Raw genomic sequence first — 13069 nt, forward strand, 5'->3', positions numbered from 1 at the left:
CTGAAATAACAGTTGGCACCTAAGAAAGAGGTATTTTGTTTTGATAAATCTTTCATTGAAAACCCACGTAGTCACTTTTACAGTAATTTTGTTTGTTTATTTTAATTCAATTCATTTTATAAGAGTAACTGTTTATTTTATTCATTTCTTTTTGTCTAAATAAATACCCGGTGAGGGATTTAATTTGTGTAAAATACAGTTGTGGTGGTCCTTATTAGTTAAATTAGAGGGTATCAGTTATCATTATTAGTAGCACTACGAACCCAGGCCCAGTCTCATTGTACTATATACTCTAGCTTTACCATAGCTACGTGGGACCTGGGTTACATTAACATGTCACTAACACAAAATATACTTTAGTACTAATGTACTTACAAAAGTAAGCGTTTTTTAACTGTATCATCCTTCAGAGATTAGACTTCAACACTTTTCCTTAATTAACTAGAGCCGGACAAGTTTTTCTACACTGCAGAATTACTGTCATTATATTACATTCTGAACAGTCCAATCAAGATTAGACTGAAGTGAGGGACTTGACAAGCTCTTCTGCATAATGTATGACTCCTGCATGTACAATTCAAGAAGGTACTACGTGGGCGCTCTGGACAAAACTAGATACAGTATGAAATCAAAGCCAGAGACTTTTACTGTTTCATGCTTTTGCTTTTTAGGACTTTACATTCTTTAAATCTGGAAAAATCAATCCATTAAGGTAGCACATCACAATCAACTCATAAGGATGCAAAAATCTTTCTGAGGGGACTCAATCGAAAGATAGATTGTTGGTTACGTTGACAATGTTTTCCATTATCATCTTCCTCAGTCTAACCAGTGATTGCTTGGAGCGACATAATCACTCCCGACATCTCCCAGTGACACCTACTTGTGACTGATTCAAGTTCATCTGATGACACATCTTCGACATTTCTTTATCAAACTAAAACGCTCCATTGGACTTCAACAGGGAAATTTATCATTCTGCTGTCGGCAAATTCTTCCTGTATAGGCAGTTCAGGCTTATACTCAAAACACATGCTGTTGATTTATTGACATGACATACTAGACATTTCAAAATACAATACATCAAAATGCTTTAAAAAAAAAAGACGCAGTGATAAATTGCACAAACTCCTGCTAAATAATTAGAAGCAGAGTGATCCACTGCAGTGTACATAAGGAGTCATTTCTACTTCAAGTAATTATGGGCTTGCACATAAGATTATAAATATTCTTAGCCTGGAGTTGTTTCTTGAAAAATGCAGTGAGCTCAGGAGAAAGCCATCTTTTCACCATAGCCTACAGGATATTCTTCCCCTTTTGATACCTTAGAGAACGGGTAACCTAATACCTAATATCCAGGAGGTTACAATAAGCCCAGAAAATGCTGCGGGACCCCTGGTTTGCCTGGTGATGGTGCTAAGCTGAGCTGCACTGAGCCTCAACGAGTTACCCTTGGAGCCTGGTCCAATTTTCTCTCAGTGCAGCTTTGGTCCACAGACCACACTAACAAGCTAAAGCTTCAACGCTCGTCAAAAAGGGAAGCATTTGGGTGCTCACTAGAGGCCAGAAAAAATACAGGCCATCGGTGCAACCCTCAAGATGGACACAATAATTAATCTTCATATCGATCCACCTCTTCAACTTCTGTTGGGACAGGCACAGAAAGCATGACTGAGAACCTGCTGTATGTTTTAGCTTTCTGAGAGGAAGGCAGGGAAAAGATTCTTCTTAGCTATTCCTCACACCCAGTTTCAAACATATACACACACTTTATCATCAGCCACCCTGTTGCATTAGATACATTTGACTTTGCCTTCAAGGAAAGCAAAACGAAAAAGGAGGAGAAGCTGATGTTTGAAGAAATAAAGCACAACGAGGGGCAGGATAAAAGGAAAATACTACAAGAAGGCAGTAAGAAGGACAATTTCAATCAAAGAAAACGGGACACAAAGAAGCCATGAATCATATTTTGGTCCATTTCAATAAGCTATATAAAAAGCTATAATATTTAACAGGATTTCTTTTGGAAGAGCTGTTTTAGGAGCCACCCTGAAGCGAGGTTCAGATGGTCGTCCATTCACCACCTTCTTGTTCCTACCAAGCCTCCTCTGACAAACTGCCTACCAGCTTCTGACATATGAGCCATAAAGTCCAATGCCACCATAAACCTAGAGCCATGGTGATTTGTGAATTCAATTACCTCTCTGTCTGTAATGGCTGTATTCAGTGCCCTGCTGTTAAGTCAGCTGTTGTCAGCATATGTCCGAAAGGTCACAGCTTCCACTTCGAACACCACTAAGCATCTAGGAATGATTATGTTAATTAATTTTTGAATTTACATCAGCAAACAACGCTATATGAACTGTGCAAAGCCAAAAAGAGAAACAACTATCGATTTCTGGGACTGACAGAAAACAATCAACAAGTATTTAAAGATGTGTAGACATATCAAGCTACATTTCCTTAAAGCCAACATATTCCTGCTTTTGGATATTCCTTAAAAGTCTTTATCAACATTTGAATCAAATAAAAATTGTCCATCAAGCATCAATGAAGACACTGGTATCGACTTCTTTCATGTCTTAAATGTCTGACTGAAACAGCAGTTTCATGGGCAATCCTGAGGATTTATGACTTCACACAGAAGCTTTTCAGTCCTTGGACCTTTATCTAACAACTCTCACCTCATATCAACACCAATATTGCTCTCAAATCAAGCATTGAAATTGGCAATTTTTCTCCCTTATTAAAAAACCCCTATATTCCAGAGGTAACAGAGATGGGGTATGGCACACAGCAAAGATCTATGCTTACACTTAAAGCTGGCACTGAAAGCAGCTCCAGCTCTCTCCATCTCATCTGGATAGCCAAAACAAAACATACCTTGCTGCAGATGTACCGTATTAATATAAACCATTTTGCTTGGTATGTGCTTCGGTTACACTCCATTTGCTCATTTTTCCAGCATTCACTAAAACGCCTTTCATGAGAAGCATGAAAACTCAAAGAACAGGTGCAGTGGCAATTCACATGGCTCAAGCTGAACTGCTGAGTCCCTTTTTCACATTATCACAAGAATGTTTGTTGACACTTTGCCAGTGTGGTAACGGGTGTAATCTGAGCCTTAACCACACTAGAGGTGCTTTCTTAAATCGGGCTAATGAACAGCAGCAATGTCACTGTGTTTTTACAGAAAACGAGAATGATGTTGGAGTGAGAGATCAAATTTGGGACTCCTTATAGAGGACCTTTGTCCATACTCTGGATTATTTTTCTGTATGTTTGTTTCTTTAACTCTTCAGAAATAACAAGAACTCTACCAGAGTAACGCTGACTCTTTACCTTAACGATATCCTGACCAACTCTGCTTACGTGGATTACATATGCAATGTCATGAGCATTTATTTAACTTATTTAACCTGCAACATGTTGCATCAAATGATAAACTGTTGAGATTTTGGATATTTATTTCCCTAAAAACCAAAGTAAAAGGCCAGTAAAGGGTCTAATTGTGAACTTAATCCATCTATGTGCGCGTCCTGAATTTAACTCACACCAGTCATGTCGCTGACGTTCTTAGGTTCAACCAAATGCTGACCTCAACTGTCATTCCAATGTTCCAAAATAGACGGAGCTATAATTTAAAGAACCCAACTGGAAACTAAACCACATTCCTGGGTATAAAAAAAAAGAAAAAAGAAAGAAATATATTACACTGGTGTTGTATCATCCTGCCATAAATGCTGACCTTTCATAAAAAAGAAAAAAGCTACAGAACTAATATTGGCCAGTAAGATGTGCTGAGTACAGAAAAAAAAAAACCCTTGCATTTATCCAGCAGCGGGGGTCTGACTCTAGCCAGACTCAGTGCAGTAAACATGCAAGTACAGGGCTTCCTTTGAGCTCAAGCACCCGACTTTTCAGCTGGTCTAGTTCCATTTCAGATAGGGTTTCCCCCCCTCTCTTCTCTGGTGCTATGAAAAGGTTCTACACAGTGGGGACCTTTGAGTAAGTGTTTGTTGATTCAAAATGGAAAGAAACACCCCAAAGAAAAATTCACCACAGAAATGTCTCTTGCAAATGGAAAATTCCAGGGTTACCCCAAGTCTTTCAACTTGATTTCCACACAGGGTAAAGGCATCATGTAAACATGGCTTAGAATATAAAGTTAGCGAGTCTTTCATAGCCATTCTATCATTCCATAAAAACACAGTTATTACTTGTAGAGCTTCACCAACAAGCAAAATGCCCCTAAAAGACAGAATACAGAGAACCTCGGCTACCCTATTAATAATGCATTCTTGGATCCATTCTGGTACCATTTTGTTTTCAAGCTCCTTCCCCCCCTTAAGCCAATCCTTCTTCCCAAAGTAAGAGCCATATAAATCCAAGCTCTCAGTCTCTATTACAGTAGAGTGATGGCTGCTTTCCAGACAAGCAATCTCTGGACACCCCTGTTCTTTGGTCCAAACTGCTGAACCATGGTCTAAGCTATGGGGGAAATGTTAAACATATCGATGCTGTGAAGGACAGATTTTGGCCAAGAGGGTCAGCTCCTATACAACTGATTCACAGGACAGAAGCAAAAGGGACATAAATACCATACAACTTATTTTAATACATTTTGTCTCCTCCCAAATGAATCCACAGTATATGCAATACATTATTCTTACATTCAAAGAAAAACAAATCCAAATAAAATGGAACTGTGATATAGAAGTTACATTTAGTGGCTTGATTTATCGTACAATTGTAAGGGAGATGATTTATTGTAATACCATCTCTGAAGCAGCAGTGGGCACAATTAACTTCCAGGATGTACAACATTTGTGTCCTACATCCCTCTGGTGATCCATCATGGTATACATTTTGCTACTTTGAAGTATTTTGGGGTTTTTTTTGGCCCTGCTTGATACAGCAGAAATACCTTAAAAATAAATACTAAGGATTATTATCCAAGAAGTACCACATTACCAGGTACAACCATTTCAGTCAGAGTTGTCTTTTCTTATCTTCCATTACTATGAAATGATACATCCCAAAAGAGCTATCATTATTTGTCTTGTACCCAAAACGATTTTCCTCATGGACATGTCATGCTAATGACAAGTTCCATGCTAATGTGTAAAATAAATCAGCTTGAAATCCGAGACTCACTAGATGATCACCAGCCCAGGCAGAGCATCAGCCATTTCCAGTCCCTGACCAGTGAGTCAGTGAATCTATATAAACAACTTTTTGTGTATTTGTTAGGATGCTGCTGCCTAATGTTGTAAAGGCTTAACCGGTCAATTATGACTGGTGTGTGCACCTTAGTTCAGCTGTCCCCAACCCACGGACCAAAGACCAGTACCTGTCCGTGAGTTGTTCGGTACTGGTCCTCGAGAGTGAAATTTATGGTTTTCAGGGTATTTCATCTTTATCGTTATTTTGTTATGATTTTATTGTTAACTCTGTTTCTCTGGGTCTTTTCCCGTGTGTTATGAATAAATCATCTTTTTTGGTAGCGGTACTGGTTTTATTTTGTTGTATTTAACCGCAACACCTTAAAATATCCAACAAAATATTGTTGGACATAAACCGGTCCGTGGCGCAAAAAAAGTTGGGGACCGCTACCTTAGTTCACAAAGCTAATGCCGAGGTCCACAAACCAAAGGTTGGCCAATTAGTTCTTATAAGCAACACATATAACATATAAAAGTTAGGAACAATATAAATTTAACTTGAGTTACGTTGTCTGTTATTAATCACCGTTCCATATCTGCCATGTTTAAATCTCTTGGAATTTATCTTTCAGTGCATAATCTTTTGACCAGACCTTTGTTAATCCTACTGCTTTCTTCCCCCTTTATGCAGGCCATGTCAGTTCAAATAGTATTGGTTTGAAGGGTCTGAACTGATTCGGCACAAGTGAAAGTGTGTTTACATTTAAGAGCGAGCCATTGTGAAATATGGGTGCACATGAACATTATTTGAGTGACAGGATCCAATCTCTTTGTTAAATTTTGGCTTAGCCTACCAAAACTCCCATGGGATTGCAAATTACACAGAATTTTTGAACCACTGCAGAAGACGTAAGTGTTCAGTATAGGTTTTTTGAGAGAAGTCATGAAAATGTAGAAAAGTTGTACAGCATCTCCCTGGTGAACAGAATAATCCAGCTTCTTCAAACCACTACTCTCTTGTCTTCTGCTCAAAGGGACTGTCAGCTGGGTTTAAATCAGCAGCACTGCAGCCACAATCCCATCTCACAAACTTTAAATGTAGAATAAGTCTGATGGCTCACTTCATCTTTCATGTAGCTCCTGAACTTGCTGTTGCAAAGTCCTTACCTCCAATTTCAAGGTTCTCTGCGTGGCTGCTTATCTTGAAAGTGATTAGTAATGAAGAGCTCTGTCGGTGATAGCATTGGAGCCCCCGAGTTGGTTGCCTTCAGGCTGCCAAGCTCTCTTAGCTACTCAATACCAGATGGCAGGTTGAACTGCGGCTGCTGCCAACATTGCTGATCCTCACAGGAAACTTCCACAAGCTAATATACATTTCTTTAACCTGAACAGATTTTTAGCTTCACTTTAGCACTTCTGTTGTAATTCAGAGGCTGAACACTTAGACTAAGTTAAGTAGGATTCCTGGAGGGCACATACAAGTGAGCATTAGACACAGGAATTAGCAACATTCATTACACTACAGTAGGCTGCTACAGAGATTTAGGACCAGCAGTGAGGCGAACAATCAAGCCACCACACCAACAGCCTTAAACATCAGACTAACAGATGGTGCAGGAGTGATAGCACCGAATGAAAGGAAATAACTTGACAAAAGTAGCCAACCACCTTGTAAAAGGTGATATACATCATTTTCCTATTGGGAGCTTTGTAATGTGTTTCTAATGAATGGCTCTTGTTGTTTCAAGACAGAAAGTTAAGGATGAAACACTGTTATCCACAAATAAGGTTTATGGAAAACTTCTATGCATTTCTGCACTCTAAAACTTACCAATTAGTTTTAGTTATCAGTTGTCACAAGTAGCAGTATAACCCCAGGAAACAACAGCTGTTTAGAAAAACACCTAGGGTTAGTTAGGTCTCTCTAGATCATCCATATTTTTCACTCTTTAGATAAATGCAACAACGCCATCTACTAGTATTGGTAAATGGGAATCTTTGGGGGAGGAAAAAGTAGGCGCTTTTATAGATCTGTAAGCCAAACACATGACTACGTTTAGGGAGAGAAGGATTTAAACAGCTAGTGCAGCTGCATTTCTTGTAGTGTACTAAGGGAACATCAGGACATCCTTTAAGAGAAAACCCTTGAAATTCTGGCTGAAAATGAAACCAGTTGTTTCACTTTGACATGAGCATATCAAGGTCAAAATTCTGCACACACTTTTTTTTGGCCATAATGACAAAACACACACTACCATAATCTCACTGGTCAAAATCTAATAGCAGCCCCTGGCAAAATTTGAACAGTACAAATATTAAAAACTTACTGATAATTCTGTGAGGTAAAATGGTAACATTTCTCTCTATATATAAAAAGCCAGAATTCTAAACTATAAAGTTGCCAGCTTTACTTTTATTTATTCGATTTTTGACTGGATGCACACTACAGTGATACAGAGTACATGAAGTAGATAATACTGGATCCCAGTGAGGTTTTTCACCCAGTTCTACAAAATCCATAGATTCTTACCAATGAGTTAAAATGTTTTAGCCATATTAATAATGCCAGTACAAGCAGCACTACCCAGACTAGCTAGATTTGCCCAACAGACACCACCAAACACTTTACCAAAGCTTCTGAAGTGGAACTCACACTTTTTGAGTGCACAGCTCTCCTCATCAGTAATATGAAGAGCTTCCTACCTGTCTGTCAGTGCAACTCGGAGCAGTCAGGTGACAGAAGTCCAATGGGCCGGCTGAGTCAGGAAATGACTCTCTGAGATTATCGCATGAGTGGATGAAACTGAAGCCAATTGCTTTTCCATTTTAAACTGATATGCTCGTGATTGCCACAAACACTTCTTTCTGTGACACAAAGATTAATAAACTAGCAGGTCTCCAGTCAGCTGGCTTACTTTTCCAGGCCCAGCACACCTTAAATATAACAACAGAGTTTCTTAATAGTCCTGTGTAGTTATTATGGTATTTATCTTAGTTTCCCTTTTTTCACTTATAAGGCATGCGATTTGACTTTGAATTGCTAAGGCACAGAGAGAGCATCCTATGTGATGTCTACGTTTTAACTTACTAAACACAGAGCAATTTATGACGAGACCAAGTAAATTCCTGCTTAGTCAGGCTGTCACTGAAGTCGTTTTATTCACTATATCAAACATTTCCCAATCGTATAAGTCATATTTTTTCTTTTTCCCCGTCTTTTGTCACATTTTTCTCTCCGTCAGCCAGCACTGCTATAAGAGCTCCACTTAGAAACTGCAAATTGTCATGCAGCAACCAATTAAAATTTAAGAGTTTCCAAAGTTGCTAAATCTCCTGGCATTATACAGCAGTCCACTTTGTATTCAGTCTTAATTTGTTCTGCAGCACTATCATCCAATGCCAAAGAGCTGAAATATTTAAGCTGCTTCTCAAGCACTCTATGTACAACCTATAAATCCGGTCTCTCTGACAGATCTAGGGAGCAAAGTGCCTCCCCTCCCTCACGCCATTAAAGGCAATCTAAAGATGCTCTGCCAGTTGATCAGAGAGGACTAAAGCAGTGTGGAGGTAAATGGCTGTCACGAGGCCTGATGGACCTATTCTCTCCCAGTGGTCATAGGGAGGTACTCGACCTCCATCCACTCAATTTGATTCAAGGCATGTTTGTGCCTCTGGAAGGGGAGGAAATAGGAGAAGGGAACCGATCCTGTCTGTCTGTGCAAGATAAAAGAGAGTATAACGGAAAAATGAAACCCTCTAATTCACTGGACAAGAGCACTAGCCTCTGCCCCCCCTGAATCATTTGTTTTATTAGACTTGTGTTTTTTTTCATCACTGCATAGTGACATAAAATAACCACACAAAAAAACCACCCCAAAACATTTAAAAGATGTTTAAATAAAGGATTTCAGATTGATGGTTGCTCTTCACAGGTGTGCCAACTTTGCTTTACTCCTGCATATACAGTGGGCAACAGGAAACCGCTTTGTTTAGTCACTACGCTCACTGCATTCGGAAATACGGCAAATTAATGACACGAGACTAATCTTTGAGACAAGTCATTGCTCAAGAAAATTAAGATTAGAACACTCAACAACAACAACAACAAAGCTGTGGGACATCTGTGGCAAATTTACCCTGACTATAAACAGAGGGCTGGCAGAATAACGCAGAGTAAGCAGGTTAATGTGAGAGTTCAAACAACATCGCTGCTTAATTAGATCCTGTGAGCCCAGAGAAAATGTCCCATTTCAAACAGAGCTTATGTGTCGCGGGGATTCCGGGAATAAATGACACGGAAATCCTAATTGTTGGACGTCGCAGCAAAGAAACCAAACAACTTGCTTACCCTGCGAGATAGGCCCATCCAGTATAATGTCTCACCAGGCTCGGTGATGCTGCCCAAACACAACAGAAACCGGACTGAATGGCATGTGAAAATATGCGATATTCAACAGCAGTGATCCGGCGTCAGCGTGGATTCAACCCATTCTGAAAACTTCCATCAATAAAAAAGCATATCTGGTTAGTCCAGATTAGAGCTACGACTCCGTTACAGGGATAACTGTAACATCCGCACAGGGAAATACTGCAGGTCATTTCTCATTATAAAGCTCACCCGTTGTACATCAAATGCTCAGACACGCGAAAAAAACAACGCTACCACAGTGGAGACGGGCAGCACGGCTCTTCTATTGCGGTTTCAAAAGCTGGTACACGCCCGACAATTAGAGACTAAACACAGCTAGGAAATCTCCAAGCCTGCTTTTATAACTTCCATCAAATAACGCAGATGAGCGACAAAATGTGGCAAAACGTGCGCTAACTGCCGTGCGCCAATACACTGTACTGTAGCCTGCAGCAGAATAAGTAGATGGGGAGAAATAAATAACATCTCTGCTGTTAATATAACCGGGAGTAGAATAAAACTTGACGCGTGTATACCTGTGTACTGCAAGAGAAACATTGTCCACAGAAGGCGGTGTGCGGTTCCCGTCGGTCCTGTGCTGTAGGACGAAGTGTATGAAGTGGAGGAAAAATCCTTGAATGGAGACGGGGCTTGTTCCTCAGTCAGTCCGCTCCGCTCGGCAGACTGGACTGCAATGAGAGCAGCTAGTCGAAGCGGGACCTTTTAGCTACGGCAGGCGAGCCCGCCCTCACGACGCGCCCGGCTGGTGACTGAAGGGGAACACTACAGTTCGCCTCCGACACACGCAGCGTGCAGGCGAACTGTTCAGGTTGAGAGCGTGTCCGTGGGAGCTAGCGTCTCTGGCAAAACTCCCGCTATTCACCGTGCTATAAAGCCGAGCCCGAGCTATGATGGGCTGTCAAGAGATGATGATGTTTTCACGGAGAGCTGAAGCCGAACTACCCCCCCTACGGCAAGTCACTCAAAGCGAACAAGAGAAATCACTAACACGCACCGGCTGCTGAGCTGAATGCCAGATAGACAAGATGCACATTTCCAACTTTGCATTTAAAAATCTCCTAAAGGTTCACCCAAGCAATGCATGCGCATGAAAGCCAGGTAATCTGTCCCAAACTTTTGACAGCTGTGCTTTGAAGAAGGTGTCATTCTGCAGCTTGCCGGTTGGAGGAGGAGAAGCATAGAGATTACCGTTCCAGGGCCATACTTAGCACGCAGACTGGGTGAGAAGCATCTCTTCCATTGCTGAAGCTGCAGATAATCTCTATGATTTAAAATAAATACATTAAGAGAGCACTCGTCCAACTAGTAAGTGATTATGCTCTTATTAAAAATGTGCAGGTTTCCACTTGCTACTATAATCTCTGTAAGAGATTTTCAGCAAGTCTGTGATCGTGAGTAATTACACATATATAGTTTCTTTACTTCTACAGCCAGTCAGGTTTCTAAGGTTTCTCTGCGTCTCCATGATGGTTTCAGGAAAAAAGTGCATTTCACTGAAATGCTTCTGAAGATATGAAAAATAGTCTACATCTCTTTAATAAAGTAAAAAATGTCTCCACCTGTGTGTGTGCTTGTGTGTGTTTGTGAACAACCCCACTGAGGACTAGACTTTATTTAAAATTTCTACATTACCTGGCTTTTATATAGCCCTGAATATCTCTGGATAAATACAGACCCCTTTTAGAACCAATTTGTTATTACATAATTTATATATCATGCAAAGAGCTGTAAATATCCAACATGCACACCTGAAGTCCCCATTTACAAAATTATTATTATTATCATCATCATTATTATTATGGGCTGATAGGGGGACAGCCTATTATTACGCCTATGTATCATCATAACAGACTACAAATGTTTACAGATGTTCACTAAATACAAATCTGTAATAATTAACCAATTAGTCTAAAAGTAGGCTTTGTTAGCCACACAATCTGTGCTGCTAGCTACTGTTAATTTTACTGCACAATTTAAGACCACTTAAATTGATAATCTGATTGGCTCAAAAGTGCATGTGCGTGTTATTTTCTACTCAGTATTTAACTGCCATTTTATATGATCAAACAGCCACATGAATGCCCATTCTATGAAGTTTAGTTTTTAACATCAAAAAAGATGTTGTCTCTATTCACCATCTATTTGTTTGTCACTTTGCTTCTTTGTCTGGGCCTCTGAACTGTCACAATAATCATCCTCCTACCCTTCCAATATGAGCAATATAAGGCTGCCGAACAGCTGATTAGTTCACTTAAGTCTTATGTTTGGAGTATTATGGGCTCAGTGGCAGTAGCAGTCTGTTGGTCATCTACCTGCAGAGATCACCTGTTGTCAGATGGGGGCAGTGTTAAAAATATGCGCTACAACCGTTCTGCAGGTGCTGTTATTGGTCCATCGTCAGCCAGCTGCCGAGAAAAGTGAAGTTCTAACATACAAAGAGCTGAAGCTGCAGTCACTGTCTGTATGTTTCATACTGTAATTTTTCATCTTTGATGCGTTTGTTTGTTTTTTTCAAAAGCTGTCTCTGGCTTCCCTTTCAGTTGGGTTGCTTATTTATAAGGGGACATTTTCAACCAAATAGACACAACTGCGCTAACACAAATTTGATTTGATTCCTGCATTTTGTCATTGCTTGCAAGACAGGCAAGTGATGACAACATAGAGCCATCTGAATGGAGTTAAAACAACAGCTATGTGTGATCTGGAAGTCTACTAGATCTTTCAATTTTAACCCAATTTTGACTTGTGGGATACTGAAGTCTTTTAAACATCTAAGTAACAGAAAATTGCTGGATGGAGACATTCAGCTGATGCATTTCAAGGGACCCAAGTAAATGCAGTGTCCATTTTAAAATCACTTTGGATGAGCAGTTTTCAAATTTTGACTTGAAGAGGTTTTCTTTTAACTGCGTCAAATGACTTCAGTCACTCATTTTGCATGGATTAGCAGTTCTCTGGAAAGCTGCAAATGCACAGACAAATGTCTGTGTGGCTTTCAGTTCTTTGCCTTTTCCCCCAAGTGTTCATCAGATGTACTTCAGAGTTGCTGGGTGACCTTTCAGGATGTGAACTTCACTGTCGTTCGTATGAGCAGTTCCCCCAACGTAGCTAAAACTTCATGCTTTCATGCATGCATTTCATGCTACGCTTTCACAGCTTTCCGTGCATGTGAGAAATTTAGGAAAGATCATTAAAGTGCAGAAATAAACTACCAACAAATTCTCAGCCTCTGGGAAAAACTGCCATGATATTTGGGCAGAATTATTAAAAGTTAAGTGAACGCAAGCCTCTAACACAAGGTACATTTCAATGTGATTGTTAAACAGCTGCCTCAGATAGCATTAGCTGTGCTCCTCAGGTTCACTTAATGTGTTTTGTGTTTATTAGCAGCGACGTGTTTATTGAGATTATCCTTTTAGCTGTCCTCATTTTTTTTAACAATAGCAGACAACATATGTGCCTGCTGGCTTTCACA

The 13069-nt window shown here is 40.0% G+C and overlaps 1 protein-coding gene across 9 annotated transcripts in view; it reads right to left on the reverse strand.

The window, feature by feature from the left end:
* enox2 (ecto-NOX disulfide-thiol exchanger 2) overlaps window positions 1-13069 on the reverse strand; it is a 186251-nt gene that overhangs the window by 117549 nt on the left and 55633 nt on the right. The window contains exon 1 of one of the 9 annotated variants that reach the window (XM_080901328.1): window positions 10110-10386. The exons of the other annotated variants lie outside the window; for them this stretch is intronic. Coding sequence (XP_080757454.1) covers window positions 10110-10131 — 22 coding nt within the window. The 5' untranslated portion in view covers window positions 10132-10386. Of the gene's footprint in view, window positions 1-10109; window positions 10387-13069 lie in introns of those variants that run through there. 9 annotated transcript variants of the gene reach the window in all.

This window comes from Rhamphochromis sp. 'chilingali' (assembly GCF_963969265.1).
Source record: "Rhamphochromis sp. 'chilingali' genome assembly, chromosome: 13".
Taxonomy (NCBI): Eukaryota; Metazoa; Chordata; class Actinopteri; order Cichliformes; family Cichlidae; genus Rhamphochromis; species Rhamphochromis sp. 'chilingali'.